At 42.4% G+C, this 23768-nt stretch overlaps 3 protein-coding genes across 8 annotated transcripts in view; 1 reads left to right on the top strand and 2 right to left on the bottom strand.

Moving 5' to 3' along the window:
* Nucleotides 1-2552: 2552 nt before the first annotated feature.
* Nucleotides 2553-4712, bottom strand: LOC129738460 (RING-box protein 1A). 2 transcript variants are annotated; one of them, XM_055729665.1, is made up of 5 exons: nt 4567-4712; nt 4379-4494; nt 4281-4308; nt 2929-3050; nt 2553-2852 (listed from the first exon to the last, which is right to left on the bottom strand). In XM_055729665.1, exons 2-5 carry the CDS (start codon nt 4457-4459, stop codon nt 2754-2756), a joined length of 330 nt encoding a protein of 109 aa, XP_055585640.1. In that variant the 5' UTR covers nt 4460-4494; nt 4567-4712; the 3' UTR covers nt 2553-2753. The 2 variants fall into 2 exon arrangements, with proteins under 2 accessions (XP_055585640.1, XP_055585641.1); XM_055729666.1 differs by having other exon boundaries at nt 4562-4648.
* Nucleotides 4713-6131: 1419 nt separating this feature from the next.
* On the top strand, nt 6132-13507 carry LOC129755659 (fl(2)d-associated complex component-like). 2 transcript variants are annotated; one of them, XM_055752276.1, is made up of 6 exons: nt 6132-6656; nt 7782-9666; nt 9743-11145; nt 11309-11647; nt 12033-12345; nt 12409-13507. In XM_055752276.1, the coding sequence occupies exons 1-6, from the start codon at nt 6468-6470 to the stop codon at nt 13122-13124; spliced, it is 4845 nt and encodes a 1614-aa protein (XP_055608251.1). In that variant the 5' UTR covers nt 6132-6467; the 3' UTR covers nt 13125-13507. The 2 variants fall into 2 exon arrangements, with proteins under 2 accessions (XP_055608251.1, XP_055608260.1); XM_055752285.1 differs by lacking the exon at nt 11309-11647.
* Nucleotides 13508-18683: 5176 nt separating this feature from the next.
* The window catches only part of LOC129747936 (beta-1,4-mannosyltransferase egh), an 81009-nt gene continuing 75924 nt past the window's right edge, over nt 18684-23768 (bottom strand). For all 4 annotated transcript variants that reach the window (XM_055742373.1, XM_055742366.1, XM_055742381.1 and 1 more), the window contains one exon: nt 18684-21153. In XM_055742373.1, the coding sequence (XP_055598348.1) occupies nt 20581-21153 (573 nt within the window). In that variant the 3' untranslated portion in view covers nt 18684-20580. The remainder of the gene's footprint in view (nt 21154-23768) is intronic.

Here is a 23768-nt window from a genome sequence, read left to right as displayed (position 1 = left end):
AACTCTACCATCGCTCAAACAGTATTTACAAGCAATCGAATGAAAAGTAGGTTTTTTAGACCACTTTTTTGAACTTTTTGTGACCATTTCATTAAAAAAAATTTTAAAAAATATTTCTTGTCTTCATGATGTAGGCATTAACTTCAGCTTTCATATGCATAAGGCAAATATTTTTTTGGACGTGTAACATATGAACTACAGCAGTTTTCGTGAGGCATGTTTTTTCGGATTTTTTTTCTTTCATGCTGAATAACGAGAAAACTAGTAACTTTAGCAATATATAATGTTCTAAACATATTTTACTGACATTACAAGGTTTCTTTTGATGTAAGTTTTGTTCAAATCGGTCTAAAACGACAAAAGTTATAACGATTTGAGCTTGTGGTGTCAAATTGACACCACAAGTGCTGATTAGGGTAATGAAATCTAATGCGGATGAGGGTTAAAGGATATTTAGTGTTGCACTGGTTTTGGTACTGCTGTATTGCTCGAAGATGATTGTAATGTTCGACGAACAGTCTAGTTGTAGCAGGGCCGGAAAGTTGTTAAGATCCACCTTGATGTATTTCCTCTTCGGAGAAAGGTAGAATCGACCTAAGTGTCTTTGGAACAATGGTTTGTCAACCGGCTTGAATGACTTCTGCCCAGTCTTTGTTCTCCTTTTTCTTGCACTTGCTGCAGTAACGATGTTGATGAGGATACTCCTTGACGTAGGGTTAGGATCCACATACCCCAAAGGGGTGTGAAGAATCTTCTTCTTGCTCACAGGCTTCGAATGATGGACGATTCTGTTGTCGTGGTGTATCGTGTGATGAGTCCGTATGTCTTCAGTTATTCGTTGGAGAGCTTGGAGTCAACAGGAACGCATAACAATGTTTGTTGATGAAGGCCAATGAAGGTAGGTGCAATAGTCATCAACATCGTTCTTCACGGAAAGTGTGGAAGAGCCTTCCGAAAAGTTTCTTTAATGACCTAATGGTTTCTTCGAGATGGAATTCTGCCTTATTTACAGAAAGTCAAACTATTCAAATGCAGAGTAGAACTATTTCATTGCAATTTATTTGTGAAGTTGAGGTATCAATATGACAACATTTTCAAGTTTTTTACTAAACGTTAGCTATTTAAACATTTTTAAACCAACAGTTCTGAAATTAAAAAAGCAATCTTCGAAAGCTTGAACGGTAGAAATCTCTTTGGTGTTGAAATGTAGACACAATACTCCTAAGTGAATTCCTTGCAACTCATGTATTGTTAGCTTCTACAACACGCCGAGCTAATTTGTCATTTTGATTATCCTGGTTCGTAAATTATTTTATTTTCATGCAGAACTTTTAAGTCGAACGATTTGAATGTTCTATCTAAACAATAAGATAATGTGAGCTCAACACGATGAACGATTAATGAATATAGCATGCGCTCTCTATGCAACGGAGCTCACATGGATGCTGCCTATCGCTGGAGTTCACCATCGATGTTAGGCATTGCTGCTGTAACATGCCCCGTCTGTACGTAAGCATCGATGAGGTGAAAGTTATTCACTTTGGCAGGGTTGCCAACATATATTTTCAATAATCAGGGAACTGGTGAAATAAAAATCAGGCAAAATCAGGCTACATAAGTAACGGAAATTCCTCTAAAAGTGATGACCTTTTTTTTTTGGTCATCACTCTACATTTTTACTGCGTTGTGGGCCTATTTGGTTGCATAATTCTACTGAATCAAAGCCGCAAGATTCCTTTTCATTCCCTTTTTAAGATATGAATTAATAGGAATCTTTCGATTGGTTTCATTCAGCCACATTTTCGCTTTTTAACTTCAGCAATGGTACCTAATTTAGTTCCTTACTACCCATTTTTCATCACATTCGCAAAAATCAGGCAAAATCAGGCATTTTTGAAAAATCAGGGAAATTCAATGGCTTTTCAGGTTGTCAGGCAGAGCCTCGAAAAATCAGGCAATCCCTGAAAAATCAGGCATATTGGCATCTCTGCACTTTGGCATTATGTGGTTTCCACAGATAGGTAGCTCAAAAAGATTTTTTTAAGGTTTATTAGTCGTTTATTGATGAGAACTAAATTTCAAGTCATTCATATCCTAAATTTAGATAAAAGAAATGAGGTTTTCTTTTACAGGAATATAGATTGAGTTAATATAAAAATACTAGTATTACGTATTAAGAGTTGTTTTGAAACAGATCATTTTATGTTCTGGAAAGGCGATTGGAGATACAGATTGAGTGCAATGAGGAGTGAGGATGATGCAAAATAAATGAACAGTTGAACTATGCCTCGCAGTTTCAGAAGCAAATCGTTGATCGTTGATAAACTGGAAATGTGTTTAGGACCAAGGTGCTTTCTTGAAAAACTCTTATTGTACTGAACCTTTGGCCTTCTTTCAAAGGCTCAAGTTGCCATCGAACTGTAAGACTTTCCCTGACGAACTTACAGTTTTGAAAAAAGTGGCAGTTTGAAAAACAAAGTTAAAAAAAAAGTCGTCTTACAATGAATCACTGGAGTGTTCAGGAAAATTTCGGTTTTATTGAAAACTAAATCTTATCAAATGTTGTGAATTTTGTTTATTATTTTCTTAGAACGTCACCTAGGTTCGGACCAATTTTCTTTTTGTAATACAGGGTACGATGACAGCAAAAATAAGAAGTAGTTGATCCAGATCATTACGCAGCCATCCAGATCAATTTAAGGTTTTATTATTCAGAAAAAAAGAAGAGAAAAACGCTTTAGCCAATAGATCGTTCAGTGTCCGTACTTCTGGAATTCCCATTCCCTGTTGTCCAGTGGGCACACCTGACGTGTCTTCAACCATCGGGAAATGCAGTGGAAATGGAATGCGTGCTGTTTTTGGGGGGTAAAGAGGGAAATTTATAACTAAAAAATAATCATTGAGAGATCGGTTTGCTAATAAACTTACGTTACAAACACCCCAGGCGACCGTACATTCCTCGCTGGTAGCCGAAGCCTGATTTGCCTGGCATTCGATGCACAGATCCATGATGTGATTACGACAGATGGCGCAGTTGTCCACCACAATGTCTGAGGAAGTAATGTTAATAGTAATTTATATAGGTCACAAATACAGCTCTTATTTCTTAAAATTTAGCTACTTTTTGGAAACAGAATTCAATTTACAAAATTGATGGATGTTAAGATCCAAAGAAGGGCAATCTAGTTGAACATTTCACTGAATTGCTCTTCCAGTGATCTTGAGAAATCGGTTAAAAATAGATCTTAAACACCAAGAAAAAATATTAGATTAAGAATTCGGTAACGAATTTTGAATACGGCGAATGCGCCAACTGTAAACAAATCCAGATTATCACATAAATGCGTTAAACTCTTTATTTTACATCCGAAAATATGATCTCCTTTTAATTTTTCTTATTTTAGTGAAGTTAAATTTATTTTTTTAAATAAGGCGAATAGCTTTTTTTATGAGTGTGTAATCCCACAGTTCATTCGCCCATTTCCCCTCAATAGTTATTTCGAGATGGAAGAAGGGCACTGAAGTTTTTGAAATTTGTTTTCCCAGGACGAGGAGAAGCACAAATCAGCATTTATAAGATCGTTGAATGTGCTAATGTGTTAATGTGATCATTTGGACCCGCTTTCAAGCCGAAATTTGCTGGAATATTGCTTCTTTAATGAGTGATCCAAAAGGCGAACAGTCATTCTGCAATTCAAAAGGGCGCTCCAATTTGGCGAATGAACAAAATGAGAGCATCAGTCTGTGGTAAAAGGGCCCACAGTTATATTTATTAATTTTTTGAAGTAATTAGTACGGAAAAGCTATATTGATCGATCGGGTAATGAAATTAAATCAATTTGAAAGCATTTTAGCGACTTATTTAGGAAAATGATTGTACGCAGATAAATAGGAAATTGATTTTATTTTCTGAAACTTGGAATGCGTTTTTCTCAAAACAAAGGTCTTGGCGCATTCGCGGTTTTCAAAATTCGATACCGAATTATGCATTCATCGTACTATTAATTGTAATTGGAATTGTTCTTTATCATGTTGATAAAAACAAAACCAAACAAAAAAAGTAGGAGAAAAAAGGGTTGAGAATACGGATATATAACCCACAGACTGGAGAACCAATGATAATATTTCCGATCAATATAACTTTTTGGTTTGTGGCTAATTTTGTCCGTTTGTGTATCAAAGACTTCCGTTCGACGGAAAAACCGGAAGCGGACATCACCCAATTCAAGGTCATAAATCATCCATCTTATCAAATAATTTGTTGTGAAATAGTTACTTACCCCAAGCCCACAAAGCCACAGCGTTCCACTGAAATTACGAATAAAAAAGAAAATTTTATCATTATTTTGTTAATTTGTTTTCGACCCCGGAAGCTCACCTTTTTCACTTCGAATCGTTTCCGCTCGCCCCGGCTGCTGCTGGAGGTTGGCTGCTCGAACTCTTCCTCGTCGATCTCCATTGTGGGCAAATTGGGTGCCTTTCTGTGCCGGGAAACTATCGGAACAGAATTCAATCGGATTAAAACCACATTTAACGCAATCTAGCCAATTTTATTACGTACATTACCTTTGAAAATGGATGACTGTGCTGCTTTCGGTTCGCGTTTTCCTTTTGTTTGGGAAGCCGAACCAAAAACTCGTTCGCTGCGAGAAATGTCAAATTCTTCGTTCAGTTTTCTGTTTACACGCCGATGGTTCGGAAACTCAAAAAGTGCGTTATTATAACCCAGTCATCGAGTGATATCAGTTTTGGGTGACTTCAACTCAAAACACGTACATCTTTTTTTCGTAAAAAATTTATTTTTTAAATTATTGATCAAAATACAGTGCACTTTCTATTTAAGAACGGTTCGTATTTGGATTTGCCAAAACAAAATAGTTTAATGAATAAATATTTTTTAATAAATATTCTTCGCATTTAGTAAACCAAAAGAAATTTAAAAACCCCAAAAAAAGTTTTATGTTTTTCACTTATAAATTGTTCAAATTAAAAAATATATAAAAATGGAATATTCAAAAATAACATTAAAGATAATTCTTAAGAATTCTTTAATTCATGAACAATTACAAACAAAAAACTAAAAATCACAGAACCTTAACATTTTTTAATGAAATTACAAAAACTATAAACTTTACAACAATGAAAAACATTATGAACCAAATCAAAAAGATGCTAAACGTAACTGAAAGCTGCCACAAAAACTTATAAAAAAATCCTTCAAATTGTCATCAGGAAAAAGACGAAAAATTACAATAAACATATTTAAAAAAAACATTATTTTGAGTCAAGAAAAACGAAAAAAAACACAATAATTTCCAATTTTGTTTATGGCGTATTTTTTTTTTTATTCCGGATTTGGCTCTGGAACCGTCAGAATAAAAAAGCGAGTTTCGGGTTTCGAGTTATTCCATACGTAGGTGTGCGTGAGAACGAGCGCAATGTTTACATGCAGCTGTCATTTTGTTCTCCCTTCTGGATTTCTTCATTCGGTTCTTCACATCCGGATTGCCGTTTTTCGTGTCCGGATTGCACTGGACTGCAGATAGTACGATTTTGCTTGGCTGAGAGGTTCAAAATCGCGGCAATAATCATTTGCCCGTTCATTATTTCAACTGTTTTGTTTTCAGCCAAAAACAGATGTTTAATGTTTTGACAACAACGTTGAGAGTATTGGTGAACTTCTCGCAAAACTGACTTTTTTCTCAGGGCGACTCCGTCCCTTTTTCGAGCGAACCTATAGGTTGCCTCTCGAGCAATAAATGAGCACGATGACAGCAGTTAGAGCGAACCTAGGTTGCCTCTAGTTTGCCTCCAGGTGAAAAAAAATACGGTATTAGTAAATTCCCTATTAACATTTTTTTAATTTAAAAATTATAGGCAAAGGGTGCGCTTGCAATTCCATTATACAATTTCTCATGTGTCAAACAGAGAAAGCAATAGCCTTTCACTTCAATTTCACTCTAATTAGCTGTCATTCTTATGGAAATCTGTGTAAGGTTAAAGTGCAAAGCTTCATTCTTTAGGCCCAAGCCCAATTTCACATTTATACTTCCATTCGAAATTTAAAAAAAAAATCTTAACGAAAAAACATTATTTCTGTACCACCCTGTTGGCAAACATCAACTTTTGATGTGTCAAGATGTGAAAATTTTTACGGTGGCATCGATCGGCATCCGTGGAGTTTCAGTTGTGTGAATACGGTTTTTTCGGATCAAACCCGTGTTTTCCGGTCCCTAAAGCAAGTGAAAACCAGCCAAAACGGCGTCCGCCTTAGTTTGGTGTCCTCCAAGTGTGAAAAACCCACGGAACCTCATCGAGCGGAGCGTCTAGCAGTATCGCGAAAACTCGCAACACCAACCGAGTCGTGTCTCCATTTTTGTTCTTCCTATCCCAATTCGAATTATCCGGATAGACCGAGAAGGGCAAAATATGTGCGTATTTTCTCTGCGACGGGTGTCGGAAATAAGATGTCTGCACCTGTAAAGCGTAAAATTACACTCGAGCTTAACCCGAACAAGAAAGTTCTCCCGAAGGATCGCCCGAGTGTGTTCCAGCGGCTCGGAACCAAGAAGTTCCCCCAGACCGCAGCACCGACCTCTGGCCCGTCTGGCTCCAGCGTCTGCCCCAGCAGCGGAACCGGAACCAATCCGGATTCGGTGAGTTTGATGATTTTTTGATGTAATTTTTATTTTGATTTCTGGAGTGATTGTGATGATTATTTATGCGCCTGAATGTATACTGTCTCCTTGATGTGCAAAATTGGTCAGGAAAAAAACGAATATTTCTCACGCCTTTGTGTATGCAACGTAGTCGTCAAAAGTTATGCTTGTAATAAGGTGGTCCGAAACCACCGAAATTGAAATCTTGGGGGCTAAAATTATTTCTTGGTCTGTCTACAGAAGTCAAGAAAATGTCAGCTTGTTTGTTCAACATTCGGGGACGCTCATTGAGGCTAAAATTTGTATGGATTGGCACAACTTGTTCTAGCAAAGGTGCAAAAATATTTTTTTCGGGTCTAATTTATTACTTAGCTGATCCCGTTCGAGCTTCGTTTCGCTAGCAACTGTGAAAATGTGATAAGTTAAGAGTTTGTTTTTTTAATCAAAACGAAATAACGATATTTTTTATACTTAATGAAAAAAAAAACTTTTGCATCTAGAGTATTCTTATCAAAAAGTTAGGAACCAACCCTTATAAACCACGTAATGGTTTCTTTCCAAATCCTCCAAGCTTCCCAAATCCGAAAACGGCGGAGGACTCGTGAAAATGAGCCCTTTTTCGTTGCACGATAATCCAAAATTGGTTTTTAACTCATAATTCAACATTAAGGCTCGGTTACAGTTCAAGTGAAAGTGAACGTGAAAAAATCTTATTTTATCAACAACTCAAAAACGCGACACAACTAGCATGTTTAACATGGTGGAATCGATGGGGAATGGTTGAAAAATCAAATTCCAGCCGAGCATTCCGCAAAACAATCTTAAATATAATTCAAATCTTGAATGGATTTGTGTCCTGGCTTTTTTGTAATTGGTGCAACACCAATGTTATGAACACGTGGTTAGAGTTGCACCTGGAAATCGAACGCTTCTTGCAGATTATCCCCGTTCATAGCGGCATGACCAAACTCGATTGGAATCTGCGCTATGTAGTTGTTTCAGAGTTTCGTTGTTCTATATATTCAATCACCATACTTATGAACTTGCTTTTTCGGAAACGAGGAAAATTTATTCAAAGTCAAATGTTACTAATGCACAACTTATTCTGTCCTCCATCCACAGGGTATCAACAAGGAGGAAATCGTCAAACGAATCGTCGGTTGCGACGAACCTGAACCGGTGCCGGCACCGAAAATCGTACCGGAAAGTGTGTCCCTTCACGCGCGGCTCATCGAAGCTCAACTCGCTGCCAAGCTTGGCAAGGTAATCGTTAGCCGGGGTGAAGCTATCGGTGTACAACCGGTGCCAGCACCCACTATTGTGCCACCAGTAAGCAGCAGCAGCAGCAGCGGAATCAACAGGAACGAACGACCGGAAAGGAGCGAACCTGTCGAACGGAACGAACGACCGGAGAGAAACGAAAGGGTCGAAAGACACGATCGCGTCGAGCGAAACGAACGTGTGGAACGGAACGATCGTGCTGAAAGGATCGAACGGTTGGATCGAAACGAACGGGTCGAAAGGAACGAGCGAGTTGAAAGGGTTGATCGCATTGAGCGTTCCGAACGCGCTGAGCGTACCGATCGTATCGAGCGTTCTGAGCGGAACGAATCGGATCGCAGGGGAGGTGGAGGATCGGAGCATCATTCCTACTCCGGAGGATCGCACAAACGCAGCACTACTGTTGGGGGATCCGATAGACAAACGGATCGCAACGTGGGTAGCTGGGATCAGTCCAGTCTGGAGAATGCTGACCAGGACATTCTAGAGCGCAAACGTAAAGAACTGCAAAAAGAGCTCAAACTTGAAATGGATGCCAGCGGAGGAAGCAGCCATCATCATCATCATCATCATTCGTCGGCCATGAAGAAAAAGGAAACTCTGGTGGTAAAAAAGATCAGGAAGGTGCCAGTACCAAGACGTTCTTCATCGAGCTCCGACAGTTCGAGTAGCAGCGGATCTGACTCGTCCGATTCGGATTCTAGCTCAAGCTCCAGCAGCTCTGGTGATTCCCGAAGGGTTAAGAAACGTGCTGTGCGCCGGCGTGATTCCAGCTCAAGCTCAGATGACGGTGGCGGCCCAAGTAAAAAAATTGTGAAAAAACATGTCAAGAAATTGTCTGCCGATGGAACCAAACGTATTGTGACGAAGAAAATCGGTGGTCATGTCACCAAGATTCGCGTTAAGAAAGTTGTTAGCCCTGGAGGTACCAGCCATCTTCGCAAGATCGCTCGAGAGGTTTCTCCTAGTGGCAAAACACCTACCAAGTACACAGTTAAAAAAGTTTTGGTAAAGAAAGATAAACATGCAGCGTTGATGGTCGATGCACGAGAACGCGTTCGCGAAAAGGAACGAGAAATGGCGCTTCGTGAGAAGGCGCGGGAAAAGGAAAAGGAACAACTACGGCACCGGGAACGCGAACGAGAACGTGAACCAGACAGAAGTAGATCGCCGCGTAGCGCTCACATTCGATCCCGGTCACCAATTGCTTCCACTTCAAGGAGTCGTGAGTTGAAGAAAAAATCTCCAGAACCGGTAGTCTCGAGGTATCGTGAACCGGTACAGACGGTAGTAAGGCGTTTGGACAGATCTCCAGAAAGAATTGACGATCGTCGTCGTCACGAGATGCTAAAAGATCGCGAACGGAGGGATCGCGAAATCGTGCGCCCTAAAGAACGAGAAGAACCTCTGGTACGATGCGTGGATAAGCCACGCGAGCGAGAACGATTGGCCGTAATCAAAGATTCCCGTGGAGCAACGGTGGTACGACGCGGCGAGGTTTCGAGTGTGGATCGTACCCACATCGACGGGGGATTGGAAAAACCGGATCGTCATCGACCGGTGGAACGTTTGCTTCCACGCCCGGCTGAACGCGCTAGAGCTCTAGCTGCCGCCAGAAGCCCGGGAAAGCATGATCATGATCGTAGTCGCACACCGGGGTCTCCCAGGGCCAGAGAGCGAGCTATTCCAAGAGAACGGTCCTACGATCGACCGGGAAACGAAAGAGGTAAGTTACCTTTTTCCTTTAATTTTGAATTTTTATGACAATTAAATATAATTGTTTTTATTTCTTGTATTTATAGGATTCATTGATCATCACGATCGGAGAAGCCGTTCCCGGGAACGAGATTACGTTCCAACGATCGTAAGAGGTGCACGAAGCCGTGATAGTCCCTATGAGCCGCCCCATACGCAACCGGTCCAGAGTCGAGATGCTCGCGATTACAGAGATCGCGATCGTGGTTACGAACGGGAGCAACCCGCACAACCGGCACCGCGTGGAAGAGGTGGGCATGAGTATTCCCGCGGTCCCGATTATCCTGATGATCCTCCGCCGCGCCGAGAACACGACAGAGAATGGGAGCGGGATCGGGATGCCGATAGAGGGCCGCCACCACGTGCTGGATTTGATAGAAGAGATCGTGAGGAGCACCGGGGACGCGATTGGGATCGCGGTGATCATGGTCCGCCACAGCACAGCCACGGTCATGACCAAGATCCGGCTTACCATAAGCATTCCGGGAGAAACTGGAATAATGAAGATTCTCACTGGAAGGAAAACGATGGGTGGGTCAACGAGAAAGAACGTGGTGATTGGAAATATAAAGACAGACAATGGGAACATGACGATCACCCGGCCGTTGGCCCACCAACTCATAATCATGGACCAGGTCGTCGATGGCAACAGGGTGGTGGTGGTCATCAAGATCAAAATCAGGGTGGTTCCGGTTGGCATGGAAAACCTAAAGACGACATGGAATTTGGCCCCCGTTCCCACAAATTGGCAGGCCGTCTGGGCGACCCACCGGGCGGTGATCGCGGACCATTCCATAGACATCATCAAGGAGGTGGCCACCAAGGAAACATGTTCCACCATGGTCGTAAGGGTATGGGCCCAGGACGCTTCGGAAATCAGCACAAATTTGGTCATCGTAGCCAGCAAAGTTTGAGCACTCAACAACATATTCAGCAGCAACAGCAGCTCTTACAACACCAGGCCCAACAAGCCCAACACTTCCATCATCCACCGCAACAACCGGGATCTGGGCCACCTTCGTTGCTCAGCCTTCCGCTTGGCCCACCACACCAGTTAGGTCTGGGACCCGAACCCGAACCTAAGAATGATTTGCCTCCTCCACCTGAACCAAGTATTCCGGAGCCACCAGAACCGGCCCCTGCCACCACAAAACCAACGGAGGAGCCGACTCCATCAAGCAATCTTTCCCAACAACAACAACCGACAGCTGCACCAACTGCTGACGAAACTGTTCCGACCTCGACCGAAACGCAACCAGCAGAGAACGAGGCAAAGGAAGTTGCCGCGGCTGGCGCAACATTACCACAGGTTGATTCCATTGCAGCAGCAGAACCGGTCGTTGCCGAAGATGCTCCAACCGGAGAAGACCCCGCTGCTCCAGAACCTATGGATGAAGACAACCTGAGCGAAATCAGCGACGATCCAGACGACATTCTCACTAGGGAAGAGGTAATACTGAACTTCACTTCTTTTAATGATTGAACATTACAGTCCTACCTTACTAATAGCGGAAATTCAGAGTATTGCAAGGGTTAAAGTTACAAGTTAATTTATGTACTTTAAATTTATCTAAATTTCCCTATAATATTGTCCCAAAACATTGCTAACACAGGAAGATCAATGCAACATCTCTGTTAAAAGCGAAAAGAAAGCCGACAATTCCGGCGGTGGTGGAACCTTGTCCTCCTCGATGATGATACCGTCACAGGTCCTCCATCAGCACCAGCAGCAACAACAACAGCAGCCACCATCGTCGTCAGCCTCTTCGGTGTCGTCTTCGTCCGCACTCATCGCTCCCAGGCGTCCTTTTTTATCTAAAGCTCGGTACAAGTCCTACGACGACTGCATCGGCGGTCTTCCGACGGATTTGTATGCCAACATCGACGATGGCGGAGCGTCGTCGTCGTCGTTTGCGAAAACATCGTCTTCCTTCCGGCTGACCGGTCGCGCAGTAAGAACCTTAAGCTTGGTTTTCGCTTGATGTTCTTTCTGTATTGACTCTTCATTTATCAATCGTTTCTGCTTGCATTTTCTAGATTTAGTTTTATAGTGGTTATGATTTATAGTGAGTTTAGTTTTTTTTTTATTGAAACGTTTGCTTTCGTAAATTTATATCGATAAGACTTAGCTGAGATTTCACTTAAAACAATAAAAAAAGGCAAGTGTGCTGAAACGTGACCAGCAGTTAAAATGACAGGCGGGCCAACGGCATTCAGACACATGAACTGTTTACGTTCTACTATCTTTTTTTTTTTTTTTGTTTTATTCATACAGCTTTTATTTATAACAAGTATCAAAAACATATAAAATAACTTATGTTTCCTTGTCACTCCCAGGAAATAAATCAGCTGAACAGCTCGACGGCGGGCGCTGAAAAGCTAGCTGGTGGAGATCCAAACGATGCGAATGCTTCCCACGCCAACGAAAAGGTTGCCGGTGGCGAGGGAGAAGATAACGTTTCCGGTCCTGGCCAGCAGTTGCACCAATCGGGGGCGAGGGATGCGGCCGGTGATTTGTACTCGGTTCAAGAGGCCAAAAATGCTAAGGAAGCCGGCAAGTTGCATGCTAACAAGGAACTCAAGGAAGAAATGGATCTCGATTTCGAAGAAATTTCCGACGGTGAACTCGAGGAAGAGAACAAGTTCAAAGGTAGTTTGGAATAAATGGATTTAAAAACATTGATCAATAATATTTTTGTATATAACTTTTTAGGCCTCGGTGATGCATTGGGTGTCGATTGGGCTAGCTTAGCGCAGGAAACTCGTGCCAAATTGAAGCAACCGGAACAAACGTTCCCCGTTTCGGCAAGGAATCGCTGGAAAGCACACCACATTTTGCTGGACATTGGCATCTCTGTTCGGTTGGCTGGAGAAGCTTATGCTCAGCGAGTGTTGACGGAATCTAAGGAAAAACTTCGAGAAGAAATCGAAGAATTCAAGGCGGCATCGGCAGCAGCCGAGGAACAGAAGGTCAAAAAAGAAGCAGAAGAGCAGCTTTTTAATGGTGTCAAAATCAAGAAAGAAATTCTGGATGAAGATGAGCAAGCCGAACAGCGGAAGCAGAACGAATCGCAGGAATTGCAAGTGAAAAAAGAAGAACCAGACAAGTCCAGCGAAATTTCGGAACAGGAAGCAAATTTGGAAGATATGGACAAGATATTGCACCCTGTCGCTTCGGTACACGTGGCCATGCGTGAGCGTGCCAGGGCACGGCGCAATCTGATCCTGCGAGCCGCTGGACCTCACAGCAGAGCGCTGAGTGCCCGCCGAGATCTGGAAATCCGTCGTCAGTTGTGTGGCTTCCCACCGGAGGAATGTAACGAACGTGTCCTCGAACACCAGTCAACACCGACCAACCCGGAACTGCACGAAACGGTGATGAAGCTTTTCCAGGCATCAGTCCAATCCAAGAATATTGAAGTGCAGTAGCAATTATCCTAAGCATTATGATCATTAAAATGACTAGTAATAGGCCCAAAAATGAATCATACATGTGTGAATGTCCTGCCAATATGGAATCACACTGTCAATGATTTATTATATAACAGCAAAAAAAAAAGTAACAAATACATGTTTCCTTGATAGCACCTTACTATTACGCACTAACGTATCTCGATGTTCGCACTCCAGCAACATTGTGAAAAAAATTTAATACAATTCAGTATAGTAGATTTCCGTTCAGTGCAAACAGCAATTCGAATAAACGTTACAATATTTTCCCTTCAAATAAATTTTTCCTTAGTAATAGGAGCTACTTTTGTCTGTAGTGTTGGTCCAAGCAAAAATAAAGTAATAAAGTTTTATCACCAAAAGATCGTCAGTGTATTTTATTTGCATCCGATGCTTGGGGATATGGGTCGATTCAAACTTTTCTAAGCCCCGAACATATTTTTATGGCAAAAGTATAGCAAGTTTTGCTATCATGCTACCTGCTAGTAAAATGTTGTTTCTTTTCGTCCGACTAATGATGGTACAAAATTTGAGTCTCATTTTCGATATACAGATATCACACACAATATCTACGCCAAAAAAGGTTGCCGGGATCAAAGAAATGTCTATAATTTCACAGAATTTTGAGCAAATTTTACAACACACGAAACCGGCGCCCGCCTCGGTTATATATCGCACGACTGAAGCAACCTGAGTTCGCGGCAGACTACGCGCAATCGGTCGAAGCAGCGCTGCCGGCAGAGGGCGAGCTTGATGAAGCCCCTCTCGAGGACTGTTGGGATACCATCAAGACAGCCATCAACAGTGCTGCGGAGAACGTCATCGGTTATGTGGAGCGATCTCGACGGAACGACTGGTTCGACGAAGAGTGTAGGAGGATGATGGACGAAAAGAATGCCGCGCGGGCGGCAGTAGTGCAAAAGGCACCCGTCGAAATGTGGAAAATCATCGACAACGGAAGAGGCAGCGAGTCAAAATTTTCCAGGAGAAAAAGCGCCGCTTGGAGGAGGAGGAGCTGGAGCAGCTGCATCGTTCCCAAGAAACACGAAAGTTCTATCAGAAACTCAACGCAACCCGCAAAGGCTTCTTGCCGCAAGCCGAAATGTGCCGGGATAAGGACGGAGGCATCCTGACGGACAATCGTGAGGTGATCAAAAAGTGGAAGCAGCACTTCGATGAACACCTGAACGGCGCACATGCAGGAGATCAAGACGGTGGGGGAAGGTACATCGCCGGCGTAGCTAACGACGTAGAGGAGCCACTTCCAACGATGAGTGAAGTTAAGGAAGCCATTCGCCAGCTGAATAGAAACAAGTCGGCTGGGAAGGATGGCATCGCAGCTGAACTCATCAAAATGGGCCCGGACAAGTTGGCCGATTGTCTGCACCGGTTGATAGTCCGGATCTGGGACATAGAACAGCTACCGGAGGAGTGGAAGGAGGGGGTAATATGCCCCATCTACAAGAAGGGCGACAAATTGGACTGTGAGAACTACCGAGCGATCACTGTCCTCAATGCCGCCTACAAATTGTTGTCCCGAATCCTACTCCGCCGCCTAACGCCACAAGCGAACAGATTCGTGGGAAGTCATCAGGCCGGCTTCATGGAGGGACGGTCTACGACGGACCAGATATTCACATTGCGGCAAATCCTCCAAAAATGCCGGGAACACCAAGTCCCTACGCACCATCTATTCATCGACTTCAAAGCCGCATACGACACGATCGACCGTAACGAGCTATGGAAAATCATGGACGAGAACGGCTTTTCCGGGAAGCTAATCAGACTGATCAAGGCGACGATGGATGGAACGCAGTGCTGTGTGCGGATTTCGGGTGAATTGTCGAGTTCATTCGAATCGCGCAGGGGGCTTCGATAAGGTGATGGTCTATCCTGCATGATGTTCAACGTGGCGCTAGAAGGTGTTATTCGACGAGCCGTGGGCGAAATGCGGGGCACGATTTTCAACATATCCAGTCAACTTATCTGCATTGCCGATGACATTGATATAGTCGGCAGCAAAGATGCCATTCTCTACCGAGAAAAACGGAGAAAAAAACACCCCCGTGCGATAGTTGCAAATCACCCGGGTGAGATTTTTCGATCCTCTCCACACATTATTCGCACCCCGGTTTCGAAAGCCACACACACCCAAGTTCAATAGCTCCGGCGTGCGACGATTTGTCACTGTAGAGCACCCCGGTGAAAACACAGAACCGACTAGTTGAAGCCACCAAAAAGCAAAGACAAAAACAAACACGACGGTGTGCATAATAATAGCATCAACAAACGATGAATGTTTCGGGCGAGTGGTTCAGCTTCGTATGTGTTGGTAAACGCAACAAGCCAAGCCAGCTGCCGTCGCTGTCGCTCTCCTTGGTGAAAACATTTTTTTCACTGTAGTGTGTGTTAGCTCTGTCGTGTTGATTTACAGATTCTCTACAGAGGTTCGGCTAAAAATCTCTGCGGTGCGTTTCAGAGAATCTCTACCGAGAATCGAAAACCGAGCACATCGGTGATTCTCGTTAGAGAAATTGCAAGCCTGGTCGGCAGATCATCTGCGGCGGTGGAAGACATCTACCGCAAACTGAAACGTGAAGCAGGAAGAATTGGGTTGATGATTAATACGTCCAAGACGAAGTACATGCTGGCCTGCGGATCCGAGACCGACCGAACCCGCTTGTCCAGTAATGACAAGGTCACGATCGACGGCGACGAGCTGGAGATAGTCGAAGACTTTGTCTATCTCGGCTCACTGGTGACCGCAGACAATGACACCAGCCGTGAGATCCGAAGGCGAATTATCAGCGGTAGTCGTGCCTACTATGGACTCCACAAGCAACTGCGGTCGAGAAGACTTAGCCCTGGCACGAAGTGTAACCTGTATATGACGCTCATTAGACCGGTTGTTCTCTAAGGGCACGAGACATGGATATTGCTCGAGGAGGACCTGCGTACACTCGGAGTATTCGAGCGACGAGTGTTAAGAACCATCTTTGGCGGCGTACAGGAGAACGGAGTGTGGAGGCGAAGGATGAACCACGAGCTCGCGCGACTCTACGGTGAACCCAGTATCCAGAAGGTGGTGAAAGCTGGCCGGATACGCTGGGCGGGACATGTTGCGGGAATGCCGGACGACTGTCCTGCAAAACAGGTGTTCGCTACGAATCCGGTAGGAACAAGACGAGCGGGGGCGCAACGAGCGAGGTGGTTAGACCAAGTGGAGCGTGATCTGGCGAACGTGGGGTGCCCGAGAAATTGGAGAACGGTTGCCATGGACCGAGTGAATTTTAGGAATTATGTTGGTCAAGTTATGTCGTGAGACGGTATACTATGTAAAAAAAAAATAAATCCCAGATGAATGGCAGATCATCATAAGCACTGTACCCATTCCTAAAGGTTACAGCTCCATCAACTGTTAATCGGTTTCGAAAAAAAACCATTGACGGTGTAAAGATTGTGTGTGATTGGCGAAGAGCTTCCTCACTTCTGACAATCTGACTGGTTCTTCCAACCGGAGTGTCCATAATCTGGATGGATCCTGGAAAATGAATACTTAGTAGTTCAATTGAAGCGTTTCTGCTGGGTCTGTAGAAAACTCCCCATTGTTTTTCATCAATCGACCCAGTCCATTTAAGTGTTCTTTAGATAGAATTTTCTGGAGCCTGGCAGCTTCTGGCGTAGATTGAACGGATTCACACATGTGCCTCCAATTACTCCTCTTGATTTTCGAATATTTTTATTGTACTCAGCTAGGGACTTATGATAGTCATCCCAGTTTCCTTTAGCTTTGTTGAAAAGTCTCCTTGTTTTTTCCTTAACTTTTCTAGATGTCTGTTCGATCAAGGAACTCTTCTGTTTGAAATACCTTCCATCAGTGGACAGCTTGCTTCGAAAGCGTATTTAATCTTATTTGTAAAGTCAAATGTAATATGTAATATGGAAGCAGTGGTGTGCATAGAGTTAAATCGATGACTTCTTGTCTGTTCTCCGTTGTGAACGTAGGTTTATTTCCCTCATTACATTATTCAATATGGTTTTATGGAAGAAACTCTAGAAAGGACTCACCTCTGTTGTTAACGTCTGTACTTCCCCACAGCGTGTAATGTGCGTTAGCGTTGCAGTATATGAGAAACTGCTGGTTAGATGCTCGGCATTTTCTCACAAATTCTACTACCATCGGGGGGACGAGGGGGGTTGGGTATGGCGGTGCTATCTCCTGGGAAATACGACGAGGCTACACTTACTGTGTGCTTACCTCTTGGTGTCGGTATTTCCATCCGTTTAGCCGTGGTATCTCCGTCGATAAATTCTGAAAAGGGAGTAAATTTAATTCTTTTGTTAACTAGTAAAGCAGCCCTTGGGTGAGCGCTTCTTTCGTCGTTAAGAATCTTACCATTTGGCACGTAAAGCCCTTTTACCTTACCCTTGTTGACCCAAGGTTCCTGGATAAAGGCAAGGTCCAGATTTTCGACGACGAATCTTCTAAGTAGTGTACACGAAGCTCCTACAGCGTGATGAAGATTCGCCTGAACACATTTGAGGGTGCTCATTTTTGGTGTTTTTTGTACGTGGTGGTGGTACAAAGCACCGAATTTTTACCATTTGCACATGCTTGCTTGTCTCGTCTTGGCTTGCTCCATGTGCTGAGAATTCTTGAACCTGTCTTAGCAGTCTTTAGTTTTATGTTAGCAGGTTTGTTGATGGTTCCTTTACCTCGCGATTCCATGCATTCAAATGTAAAGTTTTTCTCACACATTTCTTGTAGATCACTTTTTCCCAGTTTATGGAGAGATCGATCCATGCCCGTTGTGTGGGCAGCTACGCTGGATTCGTTGATCCTGTTGATTTCCTGTTCGTCTACAGCATTTCTATGTTCTTTAAGTCGGGATTGCCAATGTAAACAGCTGGACAACTCCTACAGGGAATTTTATAGATTCTTGTTCTCTCTTCTTGCGGAATCTTATCCTTCAGGGAGTCCAACCAATCCTTAAGGGTATTTCTGTTCTTGTATGATGTTTTCAGACCGTGTTGAAAAAAAACCTAATCCCATTAGCCAGTTTAGGGTGGAGCGGCAGACTACATCTATAAGGTTCTTACTTATCTGGCCTGAAGCCTAATCTAAGAAATCTAACACTGAATAGAGCAATCGAACAATAGATCGACCGCTATCTTCAGACATCAATAGATTAAAATAGAGTATTCTATATACCAACAAAACCTACAAAAGAAACTATACAAATTTGACGCCCGCATCGTTTTAAGACAACCCAAAGTTCTGGACTCATAAAGATCTATACCTCAAAGATGCATTTTCTTTTCGCTCTACTTTATTGAAAGCATTTCGTGTGTCGTTATTGTTGTTTGTAAGTATGAATCATTTTGATTTTTATTAATATTTTTCGGAAATTTTCTCGTTACAGGTAGACCATGAATTCCAATAATTTCACTTTTATTTCCTGTACCACCCTCTCTTTGCGCAGCTGTACCATCTATATGTTGTAATCATGTATGTGTGACCCATCCGTTGATGTGCGAGTTGAATTGTTTTTTTTTTCATAAGTGTGTGTATGCTTTCTGTATCATTTTTTTCTTCTAGGTTTAATTTAATTATACTTTATTCCATACTTCTACACAATGTGTTTTTTTCTTCGTTCATATCAAATGTTTCATGAATCGCGTTTCTATCGCAAAATGTATAGAAACAATGGCTTAAGCTTATATGTATCGATACTAAACTTTGTGGAATAACATTTTCTCAGCATTTGTCCGTGTCTGTAAAATTACTAGTAAGTTTCAAAATCCATTCTCCTATATAGTTTGGTTATTTTGGGGGAGTTTTTTTCTTTTGTTTTCCTTCGTTCGTTCCATAACTCGATTTAACACGATTAACGACTCCAATCCAATCCAATATGCTACTATAGCGCGTTCATAATGCGGTTGTTTTTACTTTTTTAAAGATTTTGTTTGGTTTTTGTTTCAAATATTTTCTTTTTCTCTAATTAATAGGTTTTTCTTCTTAGATTCGAATATTTTACTTCATATCGACTAAAAATAAAGTAGATTTTAGTGAACAACGTGTGTGGACGTGGGTGTTTTGTTTTAAGTTATGGTTGCTTGTAGTTTTATATTTTTAATCATTATTATTTTTAATATCGATTCATACGCGTTTCAAAGTTCAGCTTTCTGTGGCGATGTTTTATTCAAATCTGTCTGATAAATCTGTGTGGTATCCAAAGGCTGGTTCATTTTTAAGTTCAAAGAATAAGTAGTATTTTGAATTCGATTGCATCAGCTGACTCACTGATTTACAATGAAAGACGGAAACCTATAGTTGAGAATCGCTGTTGTTAAGCGTTAGTGAATGCGCTATACAAACGTGTCGTCGCGCTTCATTCTTGTTCTACGCTCTAATGAATCTTTGATGATTGTATTTTTTCGAAATCGATAGCTGTTAAGGCATATGGCAAAAACATAGTTTTTGAGAGTTCTTCGAATCATAACACTAGACAACGAATTTATGGGAACGACAAAAGCAAATCATTACCAAATCATGCGAAATTATAAGCTGCTCAATTTGTTGATTTTTTTGTTTTTAACAAAGCAAAAAACACTAATTTGAAGCCATGAAAAAGTATAATAAGACTGTAGTTGAACAAGTGTTTATAAAATTTGAGAAGCAAATCTTCGAAAGTTAAAACTATGGTAAACTACAGATTCTCAATGCTCCAAAATTTATCAGCATGATTGAGTAGTTGTTGCCTGTTGTGTTCGCATCCATCAATGTCGCACGAATTATTTCGTAACCATTAGTATCGAATAGTATCCGATTAAGAAAGAGCCAATTGCAAATTGCAACAAACTATAATTATACACGTTGGAGAACATAGTTCTCAAATCTGATAACAGTACACGCTGAAAGCCTATCTTAGCAAAATGTACATAGAAAAATAAATAACAACAAAAAACCGCGCAAATCACACCCCGTGCATACAAACTGACAACCGAAAACAAAAGGAAACTAAAGATGAAAAAAACAAAACATCAAATCGAGGACTCATTCAGAACTTCATTTATATTAATATATTTGTCGATTCTAGTAAAGACGTTCGCAAAACAAAACTATCTGCGCTATAACCTAACTCTCCCCGAAATACACTGCCATGGTTTTCTGAAAGTTCAGAAAACGAAATCATATCGAACAGACATATCTTCTACGATAATAACAGTTGACTGGGTAAATTTTCGGTAAAATACAGAAAATTCATGAAAACCTAATCTGGTAATAATACATCTACGGGACCGGACAGATCTGACACGCTTGCCCTCTCATCTGCTGTGGTCAAAGAGTAGATGTTCACATTAAAGCTACTCGAAATTCGAGAGGGAAAAACGTGCAATCCAACTGCAGGCCCACCGCTCACCTCAAGGAAATTTAAACCGTCACGAGCGCTCGAACATCTTTCTGCACCACGTAGAATTTGTGCTTCTTACCAACTAAGCCCCAGATCACGGCCACATTCTCGATGACCACGTTGATCGGGATAGTACACAGTGCCCCCAGGACGCAGGCCAAAAATTTGACCACCCCAAATCGGTACAGCGAGAAGGATTTGATCACCCCGAACACGTACATGTAGATGTTGAAGCCGGCAATGAACGCGCACAGGAAGTCCACCATATTCGGACAGGGAATCGGGTACAGTCCGGCGAAGATCATATTCGAGGTCGACAAGGGCATTGTGACCCACGAGTACACGCTAATACCGAGCAGCAGCTTGTTCCGCCACGGTATCGTCTTCGAGTGGACGACCAGCAGGATGCCCTGGAGCCAGCGTTTCCGTTGCTGCAGGAAGTCCAGCAGCGTGAACGGAGACTTCTCGTACATCTCGCCCTCGATGAAGTTGAACGAGTAGCCCTTGGCGAAGGCGCGCATCGCGAAGAAACAGTCCTCGGCCACCGAACCGTCGATGCCGTTGTCGAACGAGACCGCCTTCTCGGCATGTACCTGGAAGAGGAATAAGAAAAAAAAGGGTTTAAAATAATAAGCAAGCAAACAAGCACCATTATTCGATAGATTTATCATCCTAAAAGATGAATACGATACGAGCGTTTGGCAATATTAGCACACCAAACCCATCCCCACACGCTCTTTTTTTTAAACTCAAAATTAAGTAGTTTTGGTTCAAAACAGCACTTCGGTGGCTTCCCTCAACTTTGAGTTTAACTGGGCAATAGCAAAACTAAGTTCTGATAGGCATACTCAATACTAAGTTCGGCAGCCGAACTCGAATTTATTCTTTTTTTTCGAGGGTAGCTGATTTTCAGGGAATTAAAGGATGATTAAAATTTGCTGTACCCGGATGTTGCTGTTCCGGTACATTGCATTGCAATTACAGAGCGGTGGAAAGTTTTGACATTCCCGGTCAAAGAAAACTTCCGGATGTATACGGGAAGTATACAACATCCGGAAGTTTCCGGACATTCCAAGCCGCTCACCATATGATGACAATGACGGACAGAATTTTACGCTGACACGGTGAACATGCATTTCATTATGAAGTTCCTTCATAGTCTTCCGGTAATTGTTCCGGAAAGACAAAATTTTGCGACGTGTTCGTTGGTTGCTGTTCTGGTTCGAACTGAACTCGCTAAGTGTTTTCAGTCCAACAAAGAGAGTTCAATTTTTAGTTCATAAGGTTGAACTCAGCTTTGATCCCTCGCAGAAGGAAAAAAAGGGATCAATTTTGAGTTCGCAGTTCGAACTCCGTTTTGATCCATCGCAAGGAGGAAAAATGGTACTTAACTTTAAGTTCATAGAATCGAACTATGTTTTGAACCTCGGTCATACTTAATTTTGAGTTTAAAAAAAATAGCGTGTACGTCACTTGCCAGAATGTTTATGTATCCTAGGCGAGAATCGTAAACAGCAGTTGGCAATGATTTTTTTCTCTATAGTTTTCGCTGTTGGTTGGTTGTTTGGAAATGCAACTGACGTCACAAATTGTCATGGTTTCAATGTTTACAAAAAAAAACTTTTACTAACACTTAGCACGGGATTTCCATCGCCACCTGAGATGCACGCTCCTTGTTTTAAACTCAAAATTAAGTAGTTTTGGTTCAAAACAGCACTTCAGTTGCAGCCCTCAACTTTGAGTAAGACTGAGCAAACGCAAAAACTAAGTTCTGACTGGCATACTCAAACCTAAGTTCGAAAGCGAGTTCCATTTTTTTTAACTTTCTTTATGCCTTTATTCGTAGCTACCCAAAATGCAGTTCTCGCAGCCGAACTCGCTAAGTGCTTTCAGTTCAACACACGCGAGGAGGGTTCAATTTTTAGTTCATTAGATAGATCTCAGTTTTGCTCCTTCGCCGAAGGAAAAATGGGATTAGTTTGAGTTCGCAGTTCGAACTTCCTTTTGAACCATCGCAAGGAGGAAAAAAGGAACTCAATTTAGGTCATACAATCGAACTATGATTTGACCACGGTCAAACAGCACTTCAGTGGCAGCCCTCAGCTTTGAGTTTGATTGGGCAATAGCGAAACTAAGTTCTGACAAGCATACTCAAAACTAAGTTCAAAAGCGAGTACCATTTTTTGAACCGTTTTTTATGCCCTTGTTCGTAGCTACCTGAAATGCGGCTCGGCAAAAATGGCACGAATGGGATTAGTTTTGAGTTCGCAGTTCGAACTCCATTTTGAACAATCGCGAGGAGGAAAAAGGGTACTTAACTTTAAGTTCATAGAATCGAACTATGTTTTGAACCTCGGTCGTACTTAATTTTGAGTTTAAAAAAAGGAGCGTGCATATCAATGAAAATTAGCGTATTGCTAATTTGAAACCAATTATGGCTTACATGAGCCAAGCGTGTAATTTAAACCCAAAAATGAGGAAACCAACCGAGGCGTGCACTAAAGCTGTCAAACCGTGCACGCCGAAAAGAAACGCCATTTTGTTTCAAGCTTTTACGTGAACGGTCGCAAAAAAGTAGTGTGTCCCGAAACTGGTCGCAAGTGCCGTTTAAAATAGGTGGAAACTACCGGTTGCGTTCCGGAACCAACATTGTCAAAGGCAGCAGGGAAGTCAACCATACGGAGGGAAGCAAGAAATACCTAACGCAATTTCCGAACCCAACAACTGGATAAATACAGTCGACCCGACCAGCCGACCAAGCAGTCAGCCAACAGCGCGGCAATTTGGCAGGAAAAGGAACGGCAAACAAGCCCAGTTCCGCAAAGGGTTTTCGAATAGAACTCTCGAGAAGACCGTACACGTGCGTAAGTGCCATGTGAAACCACGTTTGGACAAAATTTTAATTAGTCAGCTTCTGCTGGAGCAAACGGTAGACGAAAAGAAGTGTGATGTGGCGCTTTTATCAGAACCATACAGAATCCCGTCTGGAAACGGTAATTGGGCAGCGGACAGGTCTGGCTTAGCTGCTGTCTACGCCACGGGACGTTTTCCTATCCAGGAGATAGTGATAGATTCTAGGGACGGATTCATGATTGCTAAAATTAACGACATCTTTTTCTGCAGCTGCTACGCTCCACCCAGATGGACGATCGGAGAGTTCAACACAATGTTGGATGAACTCACTCACGAACTGACAAGAAAGGCCCCT

The sequence above is a fragment of the Uranotaenia lowii genome, chromosome 1 (assembly GCF_029784155.1).
Source record: "Uranotaenia lowii strain MFRU-FL chromosome 1, ASM2978415v1, whole genome shotgun sequence".
Classification (NCBI taxonomy): domain Eukaryota; kingdom Metazoa; phylum Arthropoda; class Insecta; order Diptera; family Culicidae; genus Uranotaenia; species Uranotaenia lowii.
The sequence above is the reverse complement of the archived record's forward strand: the minus strand, read 5'-3'. Positions and strand labels throughout refer to the sequence as shown.

What these genes read in the sequence shown, in the direction of transcription:
- LOC129755659 (XM_055752276.1), top strand. Translation starts at nt 6,468, where the DNA reads ATGTCTGCACCTGTAAAGCGTAAAATTACACTCGAGCTTAACCCGAAC. An exon ending in CCGGAACCAATCCGGATTCG is followed by an intron (nt 6,657 to 7,781) that starts GTGAGTTTGATG and finishes CTCCATCCACAG; the next exon opens with GGTATCAACAAGGAGGAAAT. An exon ending in TCGACCGGGAAACGAAAGAG is followed by an intron (nt 9,667 to 9,742) that starts GTAAGTTACCTT and finishes TTGTATTTATAG; the next exon opens with GATTCATTGATCATCACGAT.
- LOC129738460 (XM_055729665.1), bottom strand. Translation starts at nt 4,459, where the DNA reads ATGGAGATCGACGAGGAAGAGTTCGAGCAGCCAACCTCCAGCAGCAGC. An exon ending in AACGATTCGAAGTGAAAAAG is followed by an intron (nt 4,309 to 4,378) that starts GTGAGCTTCCGG and finishes TCGTAATTTCAG; the next exon opens with TGGAACGCTGTGGCTTTGTG. An exon ending in TCGCCTGGGGTGTTTGTAAC is followed by an intron (nt 2,853 to 2,928) that starts GTAAGTTTATTA and finishes CCCCAAAAACAG; the next exon opens with CACGCATTCCATTTCCACTG.